This window comes from Urtica dioica, chromosome 12 (assembly GCF_054948205.1).
Source record: "Urtica dioica subsp. dioica isolate 48M chromosome 12, U.dioica_male_clone48M_v1_H2, whole genome shotgun sequence".
Lineage (NCBI taxonomy): Eukaryota > Viridiplantae > Streptophyta > Magnoliopsida > Rosales > Urticaceae > Urtica > Urtica dioica.
In genome coordinates, this window is record NC_142767.1 from 8273984 (window position 1) to 8300340 (window position 26357).

General features: G+C 39.2%; 3 protein-coding genes and 1 non-coding gene across 5 annotated transcripts; 1 reads left to right on the plus strand and 3 right to left on the minus strand.

The window, feature by feature from the left end:
• Positions 1 to 12264: 12264 nt before the first annotated feature.
• LOC149378911 (uncharacterized) lies at positions 12265 to 15338 on the minus strand. The gene is made up of 2 exons (XM_089603901.1): positions 14602 to 15338; positions 12265 to 12322 (listed from the first exon to the last, which is right to left on the minus strand). Exons 1-2 carry the CDS (start codon positions 15336 to 15338, stop codon positions 12265 to 12267), a joined length of 795 nt encoding a protein of 264 aa, XP_089460027.1.
• Positions 15339 to 18333: 2995 nt separating this feature from the next.
• LOC149378912 (uncharacterized) lies at positions 18334 to 20494 on the plus strand. Its single transcript, XM_089603902.1, has 8 exons — positions 18334 to 18747; positions 18847 to 18994; positions 19105 to 19182; positions 19272 to 19452; positions 19734 to 19740; positions 19842 to 19893; positions 19987 to 20279; positions 20372 to 20494. The coding sequence occupies exons 1-8, from the start codon at positions 18334 to 18336 to the stop codon at positions 20492 to 20494; spliced, it is 1296 nt and encodes a 431-aa protein (XP_089460028.1).
• A 2227-nt stretch (positions 20495 to 22721) lies between these two features.
• On the minus strand, positions 22722 to 25359 carry LOC149378913 (putative protein-S-isoprenylcysteine O-methyltransferase). 2 transcript variants are annotated; one of them, XM_089604373.1, is made up of 3 exons: positions 25018 to 25359; positions 24136 to 24261; positions 22722 to 23547 (listed from the first exon to the last, which is right to left on the minus strand). In XM_089604373.1, exon 3 carries the CDS (start codon positions 23529 to 23531, stop codon positions 22944 to 22946), a length of 588 nt encoding a protein of 195 aa, XP_089460499.1. In that variant the 5' UTR covers positions 23532 to 23547; positions 24136 to 24261; positions 25018 to 25359; the 3' UTR covers positions 22722 to 22943. The 2 variants fall into 2 exon arrangements, with proteins under 2 accessions (XP_089460499.1, XP_089460498.1); XM_089604372.1 differs by having other exon boundaries at positions 22722 to 23560.
• LOC149378914 (small nucleolar RNA snoR103) lies at positions 24628 to 24734 on the minus strand. Its single transcript, XR_016294333.1, has one exon. It is a non-coding gene; the product is annotated as a small nucleolar RNA snoR103 (small nucleolar RNA).
• Positions 25360 to 26357: the final 998 nt, after the last annotated feature.

Consider the following 26357-nt stretch of genomic DNA (forward strand, 5'->3'; position numbering starts at 1 on the left):
ATTTTCAGTTACCATCCATGACAAACCCACGTTTTCGACACGTGACCCATCAGCGAGGTCAAATTATGATAATACCCTTTAGCAACCAAATTATATATCGAAATCCCTAACCCTAAAATCAAAATCCCTAACTTGGATCTGATGTGATCTTTGCAAACTCAAATCGATGGCGTCTTCTACGAAATGTGGAGGTATCGGCTTCGATGAAGGAGAGTCTGTCGATAAACATCGGATTTCTCGCTGCTACTGTCGTGTATTGTGCGTCGAGCGAACGTCCTGGACGTGTGACAACCCAGGAAGGAGGTTTTATGGCTGTTCAAGGTTTGAGGTACGTTGTTCGTTGTTTGTATTCGCCGCTGATATTCCTCGCTGTTTGTTTGTATACAGAGCAAATAATGTTGGGGGTTATTTTCAGAAGAACAGGGACAGGGGTTGTGGTATGTTAGAGTGGATTGATCCACAAATGTGTAAAAGGTCTTTGCAAATTATACCTGGATTATTGAAGAAAATTGACAAGCTAGAAGCACGGGAAACATAAGATGTGTCGGAGAAGAACATGAATAATGAAGTTGACATTGAGCTGAAGAAGTTGAGGGAAAAAATAGGGGATGAATCGCGCAAACTGAAGATGTATATGATGGTATTATGTATTGGTGTAGGTTTTATTTTGATGTTCAAATAAATCATGTTTGTACTTAACCTTTTGTATGCAATATGGACGAGTTTTATCAATGTAATGTGTAATCTGGACAAGTTTTATCAATGTAATTTTGTTTGTGGTGGTGTTAGTATCCTTATCAGTGTTACTTGGTTCAAATAGTATTTAGATTGGACAAAATGAATGGCATTTTAAACTGACTGTAATTGTTAGTTTAAATGGACAAAAGTAATTCCAATGATCAACATGAATGGACATCAAAATGAAGATCAAGAGTGAAATCAAAACATTAAAAAGGACAAAAGATCAAGAATGCAATCAAAACATTGACTTGGCCAAAAGACCAACCTGGTCAGTTTTAGATTACGAAATGGACAAAATATGTTCAGTTTACAACCACAGTTTTGCTACCACATACATTTTTTCCTACCAATTTCACCCAAAATAGTACCACATACATTTTTAGCTAGGATACTAATTTCATGCAAAAGAGTTCCACATATTTCACATCAACCACAGTTATACACAAACACATAAGCTAAAATAAATTTCTCGGGCGCGGTACATTCTTTCTTGTTGGAACCTTGTTGAGTCTCGGACTGCGCTGTAATTTCAAACATTACAAATGGTCAGCTAAAGGAATGATGGTTAGCCAAAATCTTAAAAAGTTAGCAACTAACCCTCAGTTGTGGTTGTGGATTGACTTGGCGCGGTCCACGTTGAGCCGGTCCCTGTTGAGGGGGAGGTTGTTGAGATTGACCCTGTTGAGTTGGTCCACGTTGAGTTGGACCCTGTTGATTTGTTCCACGTTGAGTTGGATCTTGTTGAGCTGCAGGCTGTTGAGCTGGAGCACGTTGAGCTGGATCTTGTTGAGCTGCAGGCTGTTGAGCTGGAGCACGTTGAGCTGGATCTTGTTGAGCTGCAGGCTGTTAAGCTGGAGCACGTTGAGTTGGAGCGCCTCTAGTAGCCTGTTGTGCATCTCTAGCCGCTCGCTGTTCAGTTCTCTGCACGATTAGTTTAAAGGATTAGATAGCAAGATATCATGACTTTAAATTTAGCACATTAAGCTTACCAATGCATCTTGCTGCCTTCTAAAACATGTTTTTAGGTTGTGTCCATGTTTTCCACATCCAGAACATCGTACTGTGATGTATTTTCGAGTCATTCTGGTTCCACCACGTAGAACTACCTCATCATGCTCCACCCTCCTCAACTTTTTAGGTCTCTCTGGCTCGGTTCTATTTGGTGGCATTCTAATCGGTTTTAGCCCTGTTTTTTGCCATTGCTCGATAGGGTTCAGCGGACTGATCATGTATTTGTATGCACTCATGTAAGCGACCTTCTTGTAGCAATCATCCACATACATTTCCGGTTGCTGATGTTTTTTCCAAATACATGCAATGGCATGAGCACATGGAATCCTTGAAAAGTCATAAGAAATTAGACATGCCATACTAAATTATCCGAGTAATGAGTGAATTGAGTACCTGACAAGTCTCAACGATTGCATGAACATGTTCTTCTATTTAAATCAACCGAGTACATACTCCCATACATGTTCTGGACTTGGAATAGCAATTCCCCACACCAATGAGCAATGTTCTCTCCAGACAGGTCCTTATTCTTTTCAAGAATCTTATAAATGCGCGGACCAATTTCTCTTGGCCATTTTTCTACAGCCACTCGCTGTTTGCTAAACCTCTGCAGTAAGATGTCACACTTGGCAGTTGTTCTGAAGTTGCTCCTAGCCCAGTGTACTGGATTCTTTTCGCACAACCAGTTGTAAGCCTCTTCATCCTCTGCCTTGATCATATCCATTTCTTGAAAGAATTTGTGTTGAGAATACGCCTTTGTTGCTGACATTACCTTTTGTTTCAAAAATTGTCCCTTGAAAACCTACTCAGGAGGTTCAAATATAAGAAATAAGTAACATGTTTTCATACATAGTGTGGTATACTATTGTAAGATATTACCTTCGTGAAATTGGATTGCAAGTGCCTTGCACAATGTCGGTGTTCTGCGCCTACAGAACCGTTTTCCCACAGTCCATTCAGGGCTTCCTTGAACCCTTTATGTTTGTCAGTGATAAATGTCCAGTGATGTCCATTGTGTATTCGCACATCGTCTCTCAAATAGTTTAAAAACCACGCCCACGAGGATTTGCATTCTGACTCCACCCCCGCAAAAGCGATTGGAAACATGCTGTTATTGGCATCGATGCCAATGGCTGTCAACAGTTGACCTGTGTGATGTCCTTTGATGTGACATCCATCAAGCCCGAGCACAGGTCTACAACCCTCGTTGAAGCCAGATTTACAGCCGGAATAACAAACGTATAGCCTTTTAAATATAGGCCTACCTTGTTCGTCGGCCTCAGTCAGGAATTCGACAGTTGATCCTGGATTAGATCGCTTGATCTCTGCACCATAGTCCCACAAAGACGCATACTGTTCTTTGTACGTGCCTTCAATCACCTTGGTCGCAAAATTTTTTGCTCGATAAGCCTTCATCTTTGAACAGACTAATACAAAGTCCTTTTGTACCTTCTGCATGAAGTTGGTGGCTGACCAGTTGTCATTGTCTTTGAAAGTATCCATGTACTTGTTAGACCACCATCGTGAAGTGGCGAACCTATTCTTGTTTGTTTTGGCGCAAGTGTGCTTAGGCACATAGGTCTTTATTGCAAATGTGGTCGTCTTACCTAGTTCTGATGTATAGCAAAGCTAGTTACAGTTCGCATCTTTGCAAACTGCTCGCACTCTATTCGGGTCGTTGACCTTGAAGCGAACTTCCTTCCCTGATCTGATAGAGTATTCTCGGATGGCATCTTTGAATACACTTCCACTAGGGAAAACTAGGCCCAATTTGAGCTGAGGACAACCCATGTCTGTGTCTTGTCTGAACTCTTGAAACTTTGGCAGAACCTTCTTCGAAACCGAACCACCCTTGTCTTCATCTTCGCTAGACGACTCATGGTGTAAGTTGATGTTCTCTTCGTCGTTGTAGTCACTATCTGGTTCATCATCACTGTTAGGTTTTTTACCTTTGCCCTTTAAACAACCCTATACAGTTGCCCCGTCCACGGCCACCTCATCTTCACTCTTCTCAAATCCACTATCTTCCTCAACAACTTCAGCGTCCTCATCATCTGCTGCTTCTGTTTCACCATGTTCTTGCATTTCAGGCTAGCTGAAGGGCTGTTGACTGTCATCAACTTGGCTGAAGGGCTGTTGACTCTCATCCACTTGACTGAAGGGCTGTTGACTGTCATCAACTTGGCTGAAGGGCTGTTGACTCTCATCCACTTGACTGAATGGTTGTTGACTCTCATCCACTTGACTGAATGGCTGTTGACTCTCATGAAGCTGGCTTTGTGGGTCTTGACCCTCATCGTGTTGACTGACTGGCTCTTCAATATCAGCAGGTTGACTTTGTGGATGTAGAGTCCCATCCACTTGACTGAGTGGCTCTTCAATACCATCAGCCTGACTTTATGGCACTTGAATTTCATCTACCTGGCTTTGTGATTGTTGACTCTCATCCAGGTTAAGTTCAGTCTCTTCAAATTCAGCTTGACATTCTTGAAATACAAGTTCAGGATCTTCAACTATAGTCTCACCCACTTCAACATCTGGAACGTCAACTGTTGGATTTGAGTCTTCTACCAGAAGAAGAGTATGCCCTTCTTCAACCCGGTGATCACAATACAGAGGCAATAGAAATGTCCTCTCAAGTAGCTTTCCTACAACACTTAACAACGTACTATCTGAGTCAAGAAATATAAATTCGGTAGCGTCAGCAGGTACCATGTAATACAGCCCTGCAACAAAGTAGGCCAAGTCTTTCTTCAAAATCGCGTCCAACTCCAGTAACGACAACCGGTCAATGTCCATGTGGTCCACGTAGTCCACTTTAGAGTCCATATAAGACAGTCGGTCATTCACCAATTCCATCCTACCCCCATGGTGAACTTCGTACGTAAATTTTCCTAACCCAGTCACTGCAGCAATAAAACAAGCAAACACGTGCAAAAAACAAAAACAATTACTCCACCATACAACAAACATTACTGGTCCCTACACTTGTATTTAAAGTCTGGAATCAAAATATCGAAACCCCCAAAACCAGACAACGACAACAAAAGTGGTCCCTTTATTAAAAAAACAAAGCATAACAAATACCAGTAGTGGTCCCAACATTTCACTTTCATAAATACTAACCCACCAACACCCGACATCCTGGATTTATTTATATTTAATCTTGAAATAAAGATGCTCACCATATTGTGGTAAACACACCGATGCGTTACTTTGGGAATCGCATTTCTTGTTCTTGGCCAAAGATTTACGAGCGGTCTTGTTCGTCGGAGACGATTTCATCTTCTTCTTTGCCGGAGATTGAGTTCGCGGGGGTTTCCTACCAGTTTTCAGCATTTCGAAATAAAACCCTACCTTTTTCGAAACTGATTCAACCAAATAACATGATAGAATACAACCCAAAAATGAAAAAACGATGAAATGAAATTTAAATGAAAAAAAAAACGTGGGTTTGTTTTCTCATAACAATGAAAAAAAAAACGACCCAAAAAATTTAAATGAAATTAATCATTCCTTAATTCATAACATGATAGAATACCAAATATACCCTTCGCTGATGGGTCACGTGTCGAAAACGTGGGTTTGTCATGGATGGTAACTGAAAATAATAGACGGAAGGAGCGCAATTCAAAAAAATTGAAAGATCGGAGTAGTTTTTGTGGAAATTTCGAGTTCATGGGGTTATTTGTTACCGACCTCCGAGTTCAGGGGGTATTCTTGTAATTTATCCTTATTAATTTAATAAAGGATTATACACATCCATCCTTTACCCAGTACGTACAGTGGTCGATGATGACTTTAAATACTAAAGCTAATCACACAAACAGGAACTACGGAAGAAGCCCACGTTAATGCACCGATATTCTTTATTCCGTGCTTACAAAAATTCAAATAATAGTCAAACACAAACGAACGAAATATCAAACTATCGAGTTATATGATAATCATCATTCGCAATTAAAAAAAAAGGACATCAGTCGATCAATTTCATAAAACGAAACATAAACATGAGTGCGAAACTAATTATCAAACAATAACAATATCGCAATATAAATAAATAATAGGAAAATCACTAATTCACAATCATGGCTCTGATACCACATGTAAGCATAATTTAAACGATCCCGATAGCCAAGATCTTAGAACTAGATGATTCTCACCGAACATTAGGGATTGAGAAAACCTACCTCGATCCATGATGACGGTAGCGGATGATCACTGGAATTGATTTCTATCTCTTGACCTTTTTAGACTTCAGAGCTTTCTTTTAATGGCAGAGGAAAACTACGTAGGTTGAGAGATGAACAATCCCTAGGTTTCTATTTATATAGACCCACCATCAGGGTACAATAGGAATTTACCTTTTAATTAATTAATCAATAGGAATTATCTCATTATTATTATTAAACCAATAAGTAAATACAATTGGCCCACAATTCTTTCTCATATACAAACCCCACGTAATGGGCTTTGAGAAATAATAGGTCCAACACAGCACCTATAACATCTACCTGTTTTAACTCGCTCATTACCATTGAAGCTAATTCAGTTAGATTGCCCTTTTTTAGGGCTGTTATACCGTAATGTTTAACAGGTAAAACGCTGTGATGATTACATTACTCATACAATAAAATTAACGGTTAAGGAAAGTTGGTAAAGTAAAGCTAATGACAAGGACAATGATAATTATATCTAGTATATAATTATAGCCAGCCTGGGATTTGGAGTTTAAGTTCTTGTCATGGAGTCACCTTAAACATGTCATATTCTCATATCCAATCCATATGGTAGATCCACTTAGAGCGATTAGAAATTGAGAATATTGCTGAACAACTGACTTTTACCACTCAACGGTCATCCACCTTTATGAACGAAATATTTGCTATAGAAGAGATAGTGTTGCGATATTGATTAATGAGAAAAGTTGTGATAATGTAATGATATTTGATCAAATAGCCTGTTCGAACAGGCTATATATAAGAAAAAGCGTAACTAAGTTTCGGAGGTTTGATTCAGGAAAAGTGTTTAGGATATGGGATGTTTAGCTTTAATAATTATTTTTATTCATCAAATAGTTTTACTTTCGGTCTCTTATTACAACTATTTGATTGCAGACTCAAACATAAGACAATATGTAAACATAAAAGTGTAAATCATCCTCAATTTTGGGTGGAAGGGTTAATCTTTCTTGATCCGGTGATGGTAATCGCCGGAGGATCAGGGCATTTGCAATTTCCATTCAGACAAAAAGTTTTAGAAGGCGCATCAATGCACTTCTGTCTCTTGCAATCCGAGTCTCTCTTACAGCTCAGCGCCTCTACCGTTGACGTCATCAGCGATACTTCCGCACCTGTGTGTAATGCCAAAACCAATGATGATTAAAATAAAGGTTCACAATCACTCAAATGTGTGTAATTATATCTTTATACGTGGTGGGTTAGAAGAGAGAATATGGTACGTCCATGAATCAATTTAATGAAAAGGTGAGAAAAACATTGAGAATAGAGAGACTGACAAGCAATGATAAGTAAAAACAATGCAGCGGAAGCCATGTTCATAGAAACTTTCTTCATAGTGTTTTGACTTTGTGAATCAATAATTCTCTAGCACGTGTGTGTTTGTGATGATCTATATGACTGTCATACTCAAACGTCTATTTATACTAGTTGCGGATAGGAGTTCCTGCTTTATAGTTTATTCAATTTATATTTCTGTCAATTTATTATAAATTTGATTTTACGTTACATAATCTGATGAATGGATAAGTTTTTATATCCAACATGTAAATCCACTTATTTTGTTGAAATGTTTTAAATGGGAGATTCCTACTGCATATACCAGGGTGAGTAAATTTGTCCAAAATACCGAATTTGAGCAATATTTCAGGAGATATAGACCAATTAATTACCTATCATATTAATTACTCCTTGCGGATAGGAGTTCCTGTTACAACAATAAACTCAAAATAGCAAGTCAGATTTTACCACTCAGTTGAAGAGGCAAACAGTTATGGATTTTGACGTAGAACCTATCAAAATTAAAGCCCTGGAAGGTCTAGTTTGCAGTGAAGAAAGAAACAGACCGTTTGGACGTGTCTATAATAAGTTATGACTGTTTTTATAGCCAGTACGTAGTCACCATTAAGCGTTGCAGTTTTTTGGTTGTTAATTATGTACTATTTTTATAAGTTTGTTACCATTAAAAGTCTACAAAATATTAATATTTGTTTAAGATTGCCTAGCGAGTTTCTTCAAAGTTTCCCAATCATTTTTTCTTCTAAAAAAGCTCTTCTTATTTTCAGTTACTGGGTTGTGTTTTTTGTTCTTTTTTTTATATATATAATACATATTTAATTATCATTTTACTATAACTTGGATCATGCGTTACAAATGGATAAGCTATGATAAATCCAAGAGGTAAATACCCTTATTTTGTGGAAATGTTTTAAATGGGAGATCAGGTCCTGTAATTACATATAGATCAATATTTTGGGAGATCTTGAACCCTTAAATGATAGATACTGTGTTATATATACCACTGTTTAAATTTGTGCAAAATACACAAATTGAGCAATATTTTAGAAGATCCAAACATCTTGATAACCAATTCTTTTACATCTCTGACTTTGATAAATTAGAATAAAATACCAAACTAAAATACACATAATTGTGCACGTAATAATAAGAAAATATACATTTATCGTCGGTCGCTCTCGAAAAACTAGAAACATTAAATTCGTCGCAGTTAGCGACGAATTCCACGTCAAAAGCTCATTGGGCCATTCCCAAAAAAGCCCAATTTGGGCCTACGAATCCCATCCAAAATGGACCCAACCCTTATCCGTGCACACGCGCCTTGACACCACACGCCACTAGACCGCGCGCCGCGCTGCGAGACAAGCACGCCACGCTAATCGTCATACGCGCAGCGCCTCGTGTGAAGGGCAAGTACCCATCACGCGCGCCAATCTGCTCCTCCCCGCGTGCACTTGTGCTCCACGAGGCATGCGCCGTGCCAGTCAAGGGCGCGGTGCGCCGCGCCTACACTCTGAGATGTGCCCCAAGCGCCAGATTGCCGCCTGCGAGCCATTCTTCCGCGCGCACGGTGCTCCTCCCATGTGACCAATCGGTTCCCTTAGGTTCTGGCACAAAATATAGTTGAAGGATATCTCGATGAGAACGGATTCGTATGAGACTCCGAAGGAGCCCGACACGACGTGCAGCGCATCCTTCTCCAACGCGTCGTGCGCGTCCAAGTCAAACGAATGGTGCAACGCGTCGTGCGCGTCCAATCATACGATTGGTGCGGCGTGCCATCTCCCTGCACGCCCCACCCGTCAGCACTTCACGAGTCGTGCCTCACACTATCCAGCCGCATTCCACGTGCGGTTAGGTCCAGCACAAGGAGCGGCGCACCCTCCTTTGGCATATCCCACCCGTCTACTCCGCACAATGTGCGTGGCGTGCTCCGTCGAGGTACGCTTATTCCAGCGCCAAGGTGCGTGTGACGGATGCGGTCGCATTCATCTCCATCACGCCCTCGTCAAGACACTTATGTTGGAATTGATCTATGGTTAAGAAAAAGTTTAACGCTTCGAGCAAGCGACGGAATTTAAATTTTTTCTTCAAAACATGTAAAACAATTTTACTAACCTAGACAAAGAGCAAGTACATATAAATTAAAACTATTAATGAGCATTAAATATTTACTAACCTTTGAGAAGCTTGAACGTTGAGAAACCTTCGGAAGGTTGAAACGTTCGTCTCCCCTCGCAGCACGTCTCTCTTCTTTCCTCGGGAACTCGAGCAACCACGAAAGTTTCTATCACTAAAATCACTCGAGAAATAAAGAAATTAGTGTGTGGGCACTTTTTAAACACGACGACTCGAGAACAAGTCTCAAAGTCGAAGAGCTAAAAACACTAGGTCAAATGAGGACCTAGGTGCCAAAATAAAAACGAAAGAAAACTCTAGAGAGAGGGAAGGGGGCGGCCAAGCTAGAGAGAGAAGCTCTCAATCTCTAACTTATGTGGAATGAGAAAACAATGAGAATGAGGCCCTCTATTTATAGGGGAGGGATTACCTTCAATAAGGTAGTTTCCTCTTCTATAGAATATCACATATTCATGAGCAAATATTGCATCTTTCTCCTTCCATTTGGATGTGCAACCTCTTTGTGCAAGTCCTGGGATTTGTCTCCTCTTTTATCTTGCTTCTCCCATGCCTATTATTGCCGCCCACCTTGATTCCTCATATAGGAAATTTGTTTCCTCTTTTTCTTTTGGAAAGTATCTTTATACATTAATGCACAAAATAATTCTCTCTTTCCTTGCTATGTTGGACGGCTAAGGGCTTCTAGAAGGTGTTTCTAGATTTTTCTTCACTTGTTCATGACAACATAAGAAAAGCCCATTAAGAATTTTCAAGTAAAATTCTATGAAATGAAATTAATCATCAAGGCCCAATAATTCCTTCATGGCCGAGTGGTTTAAGTTTCATTTGTCATCGTATGACAATGTCAAAAAATTTATTGACATTCATTTCGTCCTATGTCAAAAAAGACAAAAATACCATTTTGACAATTTTCGTAAAACTTGTTTCATTCTTGTTTTTGTTGTCAATGGTGCCCACAAGAAGAGTTGTTATCTTTATATTCTACATTTGATGTAATAAAGTCTCACGAAGACTCTTGCTTGTAATTGCTTATTCATTAATAAAAAGTTGAAACGTTCATTCAATCATGTTTGGACCCTTTTTTTTACATACTCATTTATTGTAGCAGCAATCCAGTACTTAAATTATGTAAAAATTATGATGTATATGTTACCTCTTCAACCTTTTTTTCAACCACGTTGCCATGTCCTCCACATCAACATCCGACGGCACTGCCTTAGGCTCTGAGAGCGGATGCTTTGCTGGTTTCCTTACTCCGATGGTGAATTTAGCATAGACCTTCGACACTGTGAGAGTGTATGCTTGTGGACTTCTCCTAACCCTCTTCTTCTCCTGTAAGATTAAAATTTCCATTCAGCGAATGCCACAAACGCATAAACATGTCAATAACTGAAGTACATTTCAATAAACAAGAAAGACGTCACTAATGTTCTAACATGTCCCTAACGTAGATTCGGGTCACTAACTACAGAACATGTCACTAAGGCAGACTTAGATCACTAGATTCAGAAAAACGTCACTAATGCCGAATTATGTCACTACAGACTAAACATGTCAGTAAACCTCTTAGACGTCACTATAGGCATGCGATGTAAATCTCTATATATTATTCCCTATATTATTTCCGGAATTAAGTAGTTTACCGGAGAGTCTGGAATGTTTATTATCTCCGACGCTCCTTCACTCCGAGATGTCTTCGACGAATCATACGCACTGGACATGTAAGTCTCGAAGCGCCGCTGCTCTTGGGAGTAAGAAGTCTGGCTAGGGGTGACTTGTGTGCAAGAATCTGAATTCTCAGCATCCGCGTCAATGCCTGAAGACACAGACGAATCCGAATCCACTTGGATTGAATATGACGATGAGGCTGGTTCGGCTGGAGATGCGGCATCAGTACATCCGCCGACAGCTGCTGGGACGGGATGCGCTTCTTCTTCTTCTGCATCACCTTCAACCTCATCACCAGGAGCAGAGTCTACACTTCTTTGCTTTGCCTGCTTAGCCTCATCTCCGTCATCGTCATCATCATCAGCATCGTCGTCCTTTTTTTGTCTTCTTCTTTGCAATCCCGGTCTTCTTTTTTCTTTTTCTTCCCATTTCCATCTTTCTCCATTCCTGTATCTTCTTCTTAATCGGTAGTGACATCGGTTGGGTCACTACTGACAGCATTTTTCTCACTGATGACAGCCTCTTCGTCACCAGTGACAACCTGTTTTTCACCGGTGAGAGAGTCTTTGTCACCGGCGAGGGTCTCGTTCTCCTCATTCTTTTCTTCTTCTTCTTCTTCTTCTTCTTCTTCTTCTTCTTCTTCTTCTTCTTCTTCTTCTTCTTCTTCGTCAACTTTCTTTCCCTCTTCTTCTTCTTCTTCTTCTTCTTCTTCTTCTTCTTCTTCTTCTTCTTCTTCTTTGTCTTTCTATTTTTCCTTCTCACAGGCTTCACTTTCACCTGCTTGTCTCCCTCTATCACCATGGTTGATTTTCTCTCTCTCAGTCTGTTCTCTGCTCCTCCTCTCCTCAGACTTTTTCTCTGCTACCTCCTCCAAAATCTTTTCCTTCGCCGCCTTCTTTACCGACCGCGTGTCAAGATCCTCCAACACGTGCTTTAGGTCATGCACAAGCGAACCTATGTGTTTTCGGATCTCCTCCAGGTCTACTCGTAGATGACCGACCTCATTCTCTAGGTTGGTCAATCGCTCCTGAAAAATCAGTCGCAATATCTTTCACTCAACATGTCACTACCGTCTGAACATGTCACTAAAAGTTACTTTTGAATTACGTACCTCGGTTTTTGTGTCACCCGACTTGGTCTTCTTCGAGGCAGGCGGCAAAACAAAGTCTCACGAAGGTTTGGAGGACTCGGGCTCCTCGTCACCAACCTTCTCGCTGCCAAGATCTCTGAATTCGACATCGTCGAGCCCAATTCTTTAGATACCCACTCTCGGTCACTTTGGAGTTCGAGGACCACTTCAACAACAAGGGATCCGCAGAAGCATTGAAGTCCGTGCAGAAACTGTTGTCAATGGTGCCCACAAGAAGAGTTGTAATCTTTATTTTGTACATTTGATGTAATAAAGTCTCATGAAGACTCTTGCTTGTAATTGCCTATTCATTCATTAATAAAGTTGACACGTTCATTCATTCTTTGTTTGTTTGAAGCTTTATGATAAAACCTTAGTCTTTTAGTCCATAAACAAACTTAACAACTTACGAAGAGACAAATGTAGATTTGCATGAACAAACTCTTCGTAGTTTGCTTAAAACGATATATTCGCAATCTTAGGGTCAAAGGACTATTGACCTCAGTATGATTGTTAGAAGAATCTATGATGTTTGGTTATGGGGCATTGAGAGTTGGAGACTCTATAGTTCTTCTAGGTATCTTCCGAAGGTACTGAATTGACCAGTGCACTTCTAGAGACAAGATAAGAACAAACCATTTAACCTCTTATGTCTCGAAGTCACTATGTATGAATTGCATCATGCTTACCTTAATCCTGAAATGAGACATGTCATTTCACACCTTAGTATTCTCATTTGAGAAAGTCAGAGTTCGGACTCACTATGTGATTCCGAACAGGGCCTATTGGTGAAGTACTAAGTTGTGAGAATGTCATGAGTAACTTTGTGAAGTTCTCGTAGATATGGAATTCATGTACAAGATTGCTGAAATGCAATGTATGTCACCTCATGCTTTGTTCCTTGGAGTGTGAATAAATGAACTGGCCAGTGTCCAAATTGAGTCCTGACTCTTTTGGATGAAACAATGTGACTTGTTAGCTCCTCGTCAATACATTGTTTCTAACTTATTCACAAGCGACAAAGGAGTTGAGGAAATAACAACTAGAAGGGTAAAATGGTAATTTAGTAAATCCCGACTAGCTGATGACATTCATGAAGGGTAAACATAGATAATATTCAGTGGATCCGCTCATCATAATTAGGTCGAATTCTTGAGTGGAGAATAAATTCATTTGAACCGAGAGATTTTCAGTGTCAGCTCTTTAGTGGAGTCAGTTGGCATTAAGCTAAACTTGGAAAAGGTTTGTGAACTTTTGAGTCCAAGTGTTTAGCTCAAGCTTTGTTCATTTGGGTCCATGAGGTCACTGTCACGAATCACATCGATAGGAATAGTTAAACTGGAAGCTAAGTCAAAACAAGAACGAAAATAGTTAAAAGGGTATTTTTGTCTTTTGAGACAAAGGATGAAATGAATGTCAATAAATTTTTTGACAAGTTCATTTGATGACTTAATGTCACTCGGCCATGTCTTGATCATTGGGCCTTGTGAATTAATTTCGTTTCATAAGAATTTTATTGAAAATTCTAAATGGACTTTTTCTTATGTTGTCCTGAACAAGTGAAGAAAATTCTAGAAGCCTTTTCTAGACAATATGGGCGCCTACCCTATAGAGAAATAGGAGAGATTATTTTGTGCATAAATGTATCAAGATACTTGCCAAAAGAAAAAGAGGAAACAAATTTCCTCTAGAAGGAAAGCACAACTTCGGCCAAGAGAGAGAGACAAGGGAAGGCAAGGAACAAAAATGGAAACAAATCCAAGCCTTCTAGAAGGCATCCTTGGCCGAGCATCTCAAGTGGGAAAAGAGGTAATTGGCTCATGAATATGTGATATTCTATAGAAGAGGAAACTACCTTATAGAAGGTGAGACTTCTCCTATAAATAGGAGCCCCTTTTCTACACATTTCATTCATCCAAGTTTAAGAGATTTGAGAGACTCTCTCTCTAGAACTTTGGCCGAAATCCTCTCTCTCTCTCTCTAGTTTATTTTCGATTTTTTGTTTTGGCACCTAGGTCCTCACTCGACCTAGTGTTTAGCTCTGCGACTTCAAGACTCGTTCTTAAGTCGTAGTGTTTAAAAATGCCCACTCACTAATTCCTTTATTTCGAGTGATTTAGTGATAGAAACTTTCGTGGTTGCTCGAGGTGCCGAGGAAAGGAAGAGAGACGTGCTGCGAGGGGAGACGAGCGTTGCAACTTTCTAAGAGCTTCTCAAAGATCAAGCTTCAAGAAAGGTTAGTAAACTTCTTAGCTCATATTAGTTTTTTAATTACATGTACTTGCACTTGTCTAGGTTAGTAAAAACCGTTTTTACTTGTAAAATAAAATTTTTAAAATTCCGCCGCTTACCGAAGCGTTAATTATTTTCTTAAACCCTAGATCGATTCCAACAGAAACCTCGCTCTTGAAGTCTCGGGATGCATTCGTACGCCCAGATCTGCAGAGATGTAAGAACCCAGGGAGATGCGGCTTCGACTTCGTCCCTCGCTTCGTCTTCGCCTTCGTCACGAATGACCTCACTCCGGACATGAAGTAGTCCCATGCTACGTTGCCCCATGGAAAGTTGTTGAATGTGTCGGGATCATCTACCATCTTTATGTATGACGAAGTCGGCAATGGACTGACCGGTTGGCCAGAGATAAGCACGTTGTATAAGAAATGGAGAAGTAGGAAGTGAGTCCGCTTTACGTCACCCCATTCCTTGCTCGGCTCAATGAAAACGGAGATATTTCCTCTACAGGCAAGTGCCCCTTTTTGGAAAGTCTCGTCGAAGAGGCTTTTTTCAATTACGTCAGTGTACTCCATCTCCTTGAAGTTGTAATCCTCGGCCAACTTCAACCCCATTATATCTGCGTAATGCTGCTTTGTGAACTCCCTAGGAGTTCCGCCAAGCTCGATAAGTAGCTTGTCCGCCGATTGGGGATGTCCTTCGTAGTACCCGGTTCTCAACAACAGATTGCTAATTAGTTTTGAAGACCGGGTGATTGTTGGCAAGGACAGAAAGCATCCAAAACAAGATTCCTTGAAAAAATCTATTTGATTTTGTGTCATTGCACAATTCTTGGCAAAGTTATCCACATTCCCGTGGAAGTTGAAGTTGTATTCGCCCATCTGGTCCTCACTGACATAACGTCGCCATGATTGAACACAAATCAAAAGATCAGACAAACAATTACAATTCATCGTGAAACACAAAACTGAAGCAATTATTTATTTTCGACTACTTAAACCATGTAACTACTGACATAAATGTAACTAAACCAGGGATGTGATATAACTACAACTTGTCACTAAAACTGTCTAAATAAAGCATGTGATCAAACACAAAGAAAGTGAAGCAACTTTTTTTTTCAACTTCTTAAAACAACTTATCCAGAATCCATACATTCCACTAAACCAGGGTGTGATATGAATACAACTTCTCACTGAAATTTCAACCTCTTAAACCATTTAACTACTGACATAAACACTGAAATTTCAACTTCTTAAAACAACTTATCCACAATCCAGAAATTCCACTAAACCAGGGTGTGATATAAATACAACTTCTCACACAAATTCTTAAACCATGTAACTACTGACATAAATGTAACTAAACCAGGGAAGTGATATAACTACAACTTCTCACTACAACTGTAAAATGTAACTACACTAAAGCCTATATAGCCTGTGATCAAACAACAGATCAAAAACAAAGAAACTGTAGCAATTCTTTTTTTCCTTTTTCTTTCCAAGTTCTTCAAACAACTTATCCAGAATCCAGAAAATCAACTAAACCAGGGTGTGATATAAATACAACTTCTCTCACTGAAATTTCGACTACTTAAACCATGTACATACTAACATAAATGTAACTAAACCAGTGATGTGTTATAACTACAACTTCTCACTACAACTGTAAAATGTAACTACACTAAAGCCTGTTACCAAATAACAGCTTTCACACATAAAAACTGAACTGAAGCAGTAATTTATTTTCAACTTCTTAAAGAATGTAACTACAGACATAAGTGTCAGTAAACAAGGGTGTGATTTGACTAAAACTTGTCACTAAATTCGTCACTGTAACTACACGTCTCACTAAAGCCTGTAAAACGTAACTACAGCAAACCATTCTATCCAGATTTAGTTACATCTTCGTCACTACTACTTTGGTAACTACCTAATACTTGACAATAAATATTAAACATGCAACTACAATCTGAAATAAACTGAACTGAAGCAGTAATTTATTTTCAACTTCTTAAAAAATGTAACTACAGACATAAGTGTCACTAAACAAGGGTGTGATTTGACTAAAACTTGTCACTAAATTCGTCACTGTAACTACACGTCTCACTAAAGCATATAAAACGTAACTACAGCAAACCATTCTATCCAGATTTAGTTACATCTTCGTCACTACTACTTTGGTAACTAACTAATACTTGACAATAAATATTAAACATGCAACTACAATCTGAAATCTTTCAACATTTAGTTACACCTTTGTAACTAAATCTCTGTCATGTAATGCAAACATCTGCTTACCATTTCAACTGCATCTTCATCGATTTTCTCACTTTGCTTCAGCCGTTTGGCAGGTGATTTCTTCGGCGATGGGGCAGATTTCCGCTTCTTTGACAGTGACAATTTCGCTGACACAGTCCCTCCCTTCTTTGGTAAAGGTGGTGTCTTGTTGGGGGACGATCGACTTGAACGACGGAGTGATGAATTTGGGTTCTTGGTATCGGTCTTCCCCGCCGAAGACATTTGGAAAAATGGGTTGCGATGAAAAAGGGGTTTTTGGGTATGGGTTCTGGGTAGCGGTTTAGGCAAAGAGGTTTTTGGGTATTGCCCTTAGCACGATTGTGTTCTGGGTAGCGGTTTAGGAGGGGCGTGGGACGGTTACTAATGTTGGAGAGGCGTCGGGGCGTAGGACGGTTACTATTGTTGGAGGGGCGTGGGGGCCGGTTTAGGTTGTTGGAGGGAAAGAAGAGGGAAGGTGAGACGGTTAGGGTGGACGTGGGAGAGAAAGAGGGAATGGAGAGAGAGACCTGAAATGAAAAAAAAAACTGTGGGAGGGAGAGTAAGAGGGAACGGCCGAGAGAGAGAGAGGGAGATGAAAAAAAATAAAACTTAATATATGGATTTTATAAAATAAAAAAAAAGGTATAATAGTATTAGCACATTTAGAGAATCATAGAGCACTCCTAGTTTGGTAAATTTTTGAAAAAAATAGGAAATTGGAAATCACCCTTAATTTAGTCCTAGTCTTGGCAAATCTTCAAAAAACAAACTCTCTTTGTAATTTCCCCCTTTTTAGCAACCCAAGCCCATATTATTATTTGAGCCTTCGATGGTCTTAGGCTTTTGAACCTAACGAGGCTGCTTTTGTCTGGGTGGCACCGTCTTAACGTGTATGAATATGCTTGGGGTTGTATGCTCGTTGGGCTTATCATTGTCTTATGAAAATCTAATTAACTCAAGTTAACTTTTGACCGAAAATTTAAGTTAAAAATTAGCCGTTTAACCAATTTTTTTTAGTTAGAGATTAACAAAATTATTTTAATATATTTTATTTAATATTTAATTTATTTAAGAAATTGATACCTTAAATTTTATAATAATTAAATTAATTCGTAAATTGATATAATTAATTTTTTTAATTATTATAATTTGAGATAATGGCTATAAGACGCAAGGTTTTCGACTTGTAAAACTTATATTCCCAATGTTTGAAATTCGTGGGCAAAATACCCAAGCTTACAAAGTTGTGTCACCGTTAGTGTATTAGACGTTAATATTAGATATGGAACAAATGAACGGTGAGATTGTATTACAAAATATTAAAAACATTTATTTAATTGATAAATCAATTTTTTCTTTCAGAAAAACAACATAACAAATATTTGTGATGTTAATAAAACAAAAAAACATAAAAAGGGAATTTTTATCAGAAAGAGGAACAACCAAATTCAAAAAAAAAAGAGGAACAAACAAAATCCCTAAATCGAAGAAGATGGAGACGCAGGAATTCGAAGCTTTGACCGAATGAGAAGTTGAAGCGGCCGGCTTTGAACTTCACGAAGAAGAGTACGCAGACAACAAAGATCATGAAGAACTGATGCACCCAAAAAAGTGGTGGTCTTCCGTGAACGAGGTATGCATTGAGCAAGATGGTGGCGGCGATGATTCTGATGGAGTAAGGGCTGGTAGTGACCTGGACAGCCTCTATAGCGATGATGAAGAGGAAACCTCGAGGATGAGCAGGCAAGAGTACAACCCACGCTCAAATTTATCTCGTTTCAAGTTTAAACTTGATATGGAATTTCCTTCTATGGACGACTTAAGGAGTGTACTAATCGAAGAGTTTATTAAGGTTGATCGACAGTACACATTTGTTTTCAATAACAAGACGAAGCTAAGAGAAAAATGTGGTACTATTGGTTGTCCATGGACCTTGTACGCTCGGATTAAGGGCCCGGATATGAATATAGTGCGAGTGAACACATTGGTAGATGATCACAATTGCGGCATAGTCTTTAACAATAGACTCGTCACAAGCCGGTGGTTATCCAAGCATTTTATTGAGCAATTTAGATTAAATCCACACATGGATTATAGCTGTTTCAAATAGATGGTCTCATCATCAAAATACAACAATGTCTCTAGATCAACGTTCTATAGGGCGAAAGATTATGTCAAGGATGTCTTGGAGGGATCCGTGAAGAGCCAATTTGCTGTTCTCGACGACTATTGCAAACAACTCATAAGTACTAATCCAGGTAACATGATTTTCTCTCTTTTTTTCTTTCAAAAAAACAGTTTCAATGATCAATTAGTTTATGGTTGCACCAAACAGTTTCACTGCTAAATTGTAATTGTTCTTTGGCAGGGTCCAGGGCACGGCTCAAAACCGATCTTATTGAGGGTAAATGTGTCTTTGAGAGAGTGTATATTTGTCTGAAGGCATGTAAAGATGGTTTTAACAAGGCTGTCGACCTTTGCTTGGGTTTGATCGTTGCTTTCTCAAGGGATATTGTAAGGGCATGCTTTTGGTAGCTATAGGTGTTGATTCAAACAACTCCCAATTTCCTGTTGCTTATGCTGTTGCTAAGAAAGAGAACACCTTGACTTGGACGTGGTTTCTGCTTCTACTTCAAGAGGATCTTGGTGTCCAAAACAGAAATGGCTTCACTATGATGAGTGACAGACAAAATGGGCTAAAAAGGCTATGGCAGAGGTTTTTCCAGGGCTGAGCATCGGTTTTGTGTAACGCATTTACATGCTAATTTCAAGAAGGATCATAGTGGCTTGATGTTGAAACAGATGTTGTGGGCATGTGCACGTGCCACGACTGAAACCAAGTTTAAGCAACGGATGCAAGAACTGAAAGATCAAGATGAGAAAGCATATGAATGGTTGTCAAAGAGAGAACCGTCACAGTGGTCTAAGTCACAATTCAGAGTTCAAGCAAAGTGTGAAATCATATTTGGTTATTAAATAAAATTTGATTGTATTTAGTTGCTTAGTAAATCAGATTTGTTAGTTTTGTTAATGAAATCTGTTTAGTTTTGTGAGTGATTTAGTTTTGATTTGAAATCTGTTTTGATTTGATCTGATTTTATTTAGGTCATGTTATTTGGGACTGAAAGCTTCGCAGTGGACTTGAGAGCAAGGGTCTGTACGTGCCGACTCTTTCAGCTTACAGGAATACCTTGTCCACACATTTTGGCGTGCATTTGGTCATCTGGTTTGGACCATGTCGACTTTATAGATGACTGGTACAAGAAAGACGCATACATAGCTGCGTATTCTGGAATGATCGACCAGATGACCAATCTTGACAAATGGCCAGACTGTGGTTTGAACCTAATTCTGCCTCCGAATGAGCAGATTTTACCAGGCCGTCCAAAGAAAAAGAGAAACAAGCATAATGATGAGATACCACTGGGTTTTGGACCAGACAACGGAACAAAACAGAGTAGGAAGGGACAAGTAAATCGTTGCAGCAACTGTAAACAGAGTGGCCATTCTAAGCGAACTTGTCAAAACCAAACTATTTCACAGGTATGATTACTTGTTTCTGAAACTATATTATGGTCTATGTGTGTTTGTTACAGTATAGGATGTCTCTTAAACTAATTCTCTTTCTTTCATAGATATCTCCTCCTAAAAAGAGAGGAAGACCAACGAAGTCCAATCCAACAACTGAAACAGTGAAAAGAAATGAAAGGCGAAGAAAGCAACAAGAAAGAGAGGGAGCTCGAAATGCAGATGTTTAGGATGTGTTTTATGTAGTTTAGGGCTATTTTTTGGTACAGTTTAATGGTGCATCCACCCTCAGACTGTTTAAACAAGACAAACATTTATTTAGATTTGTAGCAGCCCAGAAAACTTAATCAAGAAAACATTTACACACTAATTTACAACCCAAAACCGAGTTGAAACATAATCAAGAATACTTGTCCTTACCTGGGTCTTGTAGCAGTCCAGAAATCTCCTTCCGGGATTCAGATTGGTCCACGAAGTCCTCTGAACCTCTTGAACTTCGCACAAGAATTTTTCTCCCTTTCTCGGTCCTGTAATCTGTGAACGCCGTTGACTCAAGCTACAATGGCTTGTGGATGATGAGTTTTCAACTTCCATTTGCCTAATTTTGGGGTTTCGATCAGGAGAATGAAGACGGCGATTTTTAGGTTTACAATTTGGGGCTTTTGTTCGTGGTTGCATTTTCCATTTGAAGTTTTTTGCATTTAATATTTGTTTTGTTGTTTTTCTGAAAGAAAAAATGGATTTAATAATTAAATAAATGTTTTTCATATTTTGTAATACAATCACCGTCTAATATTATCGCCTTTATCTCCATCTAATATTAACGTCTACTACACTAACGGTGACACAACTTTGTGAGCTTGGGTATTTTGCCCACGAATTTCAAACATTGGGTGTTACAAGTCGAAAACTTTGGGTATTTATGCCTTCATTATCTCTTATAATTTCGTAAATAAATTTTAATAAATTTCAGTTTAGTTAATTAAGGATAAATTACAAGAAATCCCCCTCAATTATGGACTCGGTAACAAATTGCCCCCTCAACTCGAAAAAACCACAAAAATCACTCTGAACTTTACTTTTTCTCGACTTTTGCCCCTTCCGTCAAATTTTTACTAACTCTGTTAACAATTTTCTTAAAAATTAACAAATTAAATTAATGGGAAGAGGGTGGGGTGCTTTGACAAGGGTAATCGACTTAAAAAAGATCCCCAATTATCGTCTATGTTCCATTTGGACAGAGCAAAGTCGGATTCAGAGATTTTCTTCAGAGCAAACCCTAGCCCCCAATGAAACAACCGTTGGAAGACCCGTCGAAGCCGACCTCGGCCGGCGGACTCCCGAAGCCGGTGTTCCTTACGAAGGAACAGCGCGAGCAATTGGCTCTCCAGCGCCGCCAAAGTCGTACAAAGGCTCGAAGATCCCTCGGCCGATGAGAAAGTGGGAGGAGAGCAAGTTGACCCTAGAGCTCCTGAAAGCCGTGGAGAGAGCGGGTTACAAAGAACCGTCCCCGATTCAGATGGCGGCGATCCCGCTGGGATTGCAGCAGCGATACGTGATCGGAATCGCCGAGAACGAGTCGGGAAAGACGGCCGCGTGCGTTCTTCCCATGCTGACGTACATATCTCGACTTCCGTTGATCAACGGGGAGAACGAGGCAGAGGGGCCGTACGCGGTGGTGATGGCGCCGATCCGCGAGCTCGCACAGCAGATCGAAGATGAGACCATCAAGTTCGCGCACTATCTCGGCATTAGAGTGGTGTCGATCGTGGGCGGTCAGTCGATCGAAGAGCAGGGCTTTAGATCAGACAAGGGTGCGAAGTCGTGATCGCCACCCCAGGGTGAGACATCGGTGAAGAAGTAGAAGAAATAGGAAATCTGGTAATTTTGAGCTTGAGGGAGATTATTTAGATCCACTTTTTTTATTTATTTCTTAAATAAAATACAGAGATTTGATTTAGCAGGTTTATATATTTAAAGATTAAATTATTATTTGGATTAATGTTAATAATAATAATAATAATGTTGATAATTTCACATAATTTAAGGCCTATATGACATTCACGTCAGAAAATTGTTAACAGAGTTAGAAAAAATTTGACGGAAGGAGCAAAAGTCGAGAAAAACTAAAGTTCAGAGTAATTTTTGTGGTTTTTTCGAGTTGAGTTAGCAATTTGTTACCGAGTCCATAGTTGAGGGGGATTTCTTGTAATTTATCCTTAAATTAATTCTGTTAAACGGTTAGTTTTAACTTACATTTTTCGATTAAAAATTAATCTAAATTAGTTGAATTTTCAGCTTTAGCCGGAAGATGGATGCCAGAGTTGAAAAATACTCTAGATACATAAAAGTACGTTAAACCTGTAACCGCATTTACTTTTACAGTATATATAGTGGGATTCCGATTTTAAAGTACAATATTTCACCCAAAAAACAAATGTGTGTGTGAGAGAGAGAGATTAAAATGGAAGCCAATTTTCCAAATACCAATAAATATACAAGTTACATGAACTCGGATAATGATCAACTAAAAACACTTCCCTAACCCCAAGTGATACTAAAATAGAGTCAGCATCACTGTCTTACTGCTCTACTCAGACAAACTTTAATAATAAAAACGCTTGTAGATTATCTTCCAATAGATGATTATTCTCCAAACTCAGCCTACAGAACGGAAGATCAGCTAAGAAAAGGCAGCCCAGAAGGAACTCTCTGGGCGTACTCGACGTATCTTGATCCGAAGAACCTCCTCAAGTAGTGCTCTTCGTACGGAATGCGGTTATAGAAGAAGCGCCAGACAATGAGCGTGAACGCGAGCGTCGAAATGGGGTTGCACAGCATCACCTGCGTCCCGACCGACCAGACAAAGAAACCCAAGTAGCCAGGGTGGCGAAACAAGCCGTACACGCCGTGCGTGACCAGTCTGTGACCGTCGTCGCAGCGAGTCCTGATGAGGTGCGTGAAGGCCATCCCGGCCGTCACGATCGCCGTCTTCCTCACGATCTCCCCGATCGCGACCATCGCGATCCCCAACAAGGTGATCCAACGAAGCTCCTTTGTCCGAGGGAAGAACCGAGCCTCGCACAAGTACTCCAAGTACGAGAACGCCATGGCTATCAGGTACTGCTTGGTTATGAGGAGAGACCCGAGGGTGACGTTTTCTCGCCCGTGGAACCACATTGCCAGCACGTATTCGGAGCTGTGGAAAAAGACTACCGCCAATGTCATCAGAGACAAGTGCGTCCCAGCCATGTCCATCATTCTCATTACCCACCGGTTGGACCTGTAAATAGCCACTTTTTGAGTTTTGAAATCAGTCCTTTTTCGCAGATGTGCAAATACCAACGATAAGCTGTTGGTATACACAGACAGAAGAACAATTAAGCTCGCAGAAAATAGAAATTAAATATGAATTGCTTTCCAAATAACATATCATAGCCTCCTTTAAAAAAAACGTATCATGGCCATGATACACAAAATGTCACCCAAAACAAACAATAATCAAAAGCAAATTAGAATCTTAGAAGGATTTTGAATCGCAGCAAAAACAAATTCATTTCTACTCTTTATTAACTCAACCCTTTCAAGCATTAACTATACCACAGAGCTACAAAGATCCCATTACTCAAATGACAAGAAATATTAACAGAAATCTCGGGCTATCTCACAAACCTCTCGTCTAAGAAAACATTTATAAAAAAAAAAGTGACTAACCCAAAGGTGATAAAATAAATTAAATCTTTGTCAATCAACAGCACTAAAGGGACTAACTCTTTTTATTTTCCTAACTTCAAATACTATATTCTTTTTTTCTATAGCCTCAAATTTCACAATAAAACCAAACAATTGTAATTATGTAATTTTAACAAACCTAAACAGCTTAACAAATCGAAATCGAGTGAAGGTCCACGATTTCCAGCCACAGTCGGCGATGGGAGAGATATCTGACGTGGTGGAGTCAGAGGAATGGATTCGAGATCAACGGCAAGGATCAATTCTGCCAAAAGAAAGAGTAAACACGATGATTCTGAAATCCAATACGTTAAAATTTATGACGAGTTGCGTGGAGAACCGTTTATGATCCAAAGTATCTTCAGTTACAAAAAAAATAATGTTTAGTAAGATTTTTTATTTTTTTTTCTTTATGGACGATTCAGAACTCAGTAGTTGCCCAGCTAACAGTCTCCAAGTTAGTTCTTTGTCCATATTCATAAGGTAGGCAAACTAAGTGGCCACCAAGAATTAGGACACTAAATTGATTCAAAATGTTACATAAACACAATATCTTTTGCCATAAACCTATTCAACGATTAACATTGGAAATATACATCTCAAACAACGAAAAATAAAACGTTAGGAGTTCCCATGTTTGTAGATTCTTTATGGGCAATTCGGAACTCGATAAATGCCCACCTAAAATTCTACAAGTTAACTCTTTGTCCATATTTACAGCAGGCACACATACCACGCGGCCAGCCAAGAATGAGGACATTTTAGTAATTCAAAACTTTACAGAAACACCTTATATTGCTCCAAAATCTAATATGCGGATGGACCATTAGTTTAGCTTAAAAACAAATTAAGATCCACTAAAACTCAGGAGACCAATTCGGATCCGCCCAAAGACTCAAACTTTAATCTTGCAAATCTAATACAAAACCATAAAGACTCATGACACATACTAGCTACGGTTTCTTTCTCGCAACGAAACTCCATAGATCCAGATGAGAGCGAAGAGGATCGAAGGCGATACCTTTAGAGAGAAGGTCGAAGGAGCGCCACCATGGGGGCGGAGGAGAGGAAGATCGGAAGAGAACGACGAAGCAGTGACCGAAGAAGAAGAGTCGAAGCGAGAACCAACACCGACAACCCTACCGAGACCGCAACCAGGTCTCAAGATCAACACCATGCCTCGGATTAATCTCCGCCGTCCGACCGAGAGAATACGACTTCAGAGGGAATTGGGGGACTCAGCAGCAGCTGATACTGAGGCTGATTCTACAGGAAAGCTAGAGTTTGGTTTGGAACTTTCGTTGTATTGCTCTTCCATTCGACAAATAGTTGTTTTCCATTGCTTAAGAAAGTGGAATTTCCATTACATCGTTAATTTCTATTAACTAATTAAATTTAAATGATAATTAAAAAGACCTAAATTGTTAAAATTTAAAAAATATAAATTAATATGTAAAATTGAATTTCATTGATAACTTTCTTTTTAAAGAGTAAAAATATTACAATAATATTACGAGTAAAACGTTACAATAAGATTATATTTCATTAATAGTCCTGTTTTGAAAGTTTATATCAAAGTTATTAATAAGATCAACAAAAAATTGGCTGCTTAAGCCACGGAATGTGTAGCAATTTAAAATTGGTCAACCTTTCGTTAATATGTTGTAAATAGTCATATTGCTTACGTGGCAACTTATTAATTAAATTAGGTTTACACTTTTGCCCTTATTTAATTCGCAGAAACCGAATAGGGAAGTTTTCAAATTTGAAATTTCCTGCAGATTTTGAAAATTAATATCCCATTTATTGTTATGTTTTTGGAAGTTTTTAGCGTTGACTTTAGGTAATTAGTATCTATTTTCGTGGTTAAACTCTGTAAATATATTCTTCATTTATTGATATTATTTTGTCTTCCATATATTCATAATTTCCAGAATTTTCGTGCTCAAAATATTTCCAGAATTTTTTTTCAGTTCAAATATACTGTAAATATGCTTTGTATTTACAGTGAATATACTGTAAATATGTTTCGTATTTACAATGAATATACTGTAAATAAGCTTCGTATTTACAATGAATATACTGTAAATATGCTTCTTATTTACACGAATATACTGTAAATATGTTTTCTATGAACAACCAAAAAAAAAAAAAACTGTTCTTCACGGTGTCGCAGATCGGGACCTTGGATGCAGATCGCGGAGAGGAGGACGAAGTGACGCTTTAACGGCGGTGGTGACGTGGTGGTGGTCGTGATTATTAGTGGTGACGGCGGCCTGAAGGAGGTGCTGCCTCTCGCGGAGTTGGAGGCGGGGAGAACCATTTCACACGCACGCACGCCCAGAACCATTTATGGCTGTG

Excerpts from the sequence above, each read along its gene's own strand:
- LOC149378913 (XM_089604373.1), bottom strand. The coding sequence starts at position 23,531 with ATGAGAATGATGGACATGGCTGGGACGCACTTGTCTCTGATGACATTG.
- LOC149378911 (XM_089603901.1), bottom strand. The coding sequence starts at position 15,338 with ATGGGCGAATACAACTTCAACTTCCACGGGAATGTGGATAACTTTGCC. Across the intron at positions 12,323-14,601 it reads TCTGTTGGAATCGATCTAGG|AGATCTTGGCAGCGAGAAGG; the intron begins GTTTAAGAAAAT and ends TGTCGAATTCAG.
- LOC149378912 (XM_089603902.1), top strand. The coding sequence starts at position 18,334 with ATGCACCCAAAAAAGTGGTGGTCTTCCGTGAACGAGGTATGCATTGAG. Across the intron at positions 18,995-19,104 it reads ACTCATAAGTACTAATCCAG|GGTCCAGGGCACGGCTCAAA; the intron begins GTAACATGATTT and ends GTTCTTTGGCAG. Across the intron at positions 19,183-19,271 it reads GTATATTTGTCTGAAGGCAT|CTATAGGTGTTGATTCAAAC; the intron begins GTAAAGATGGTT and ends TGCTTTTGGTAG.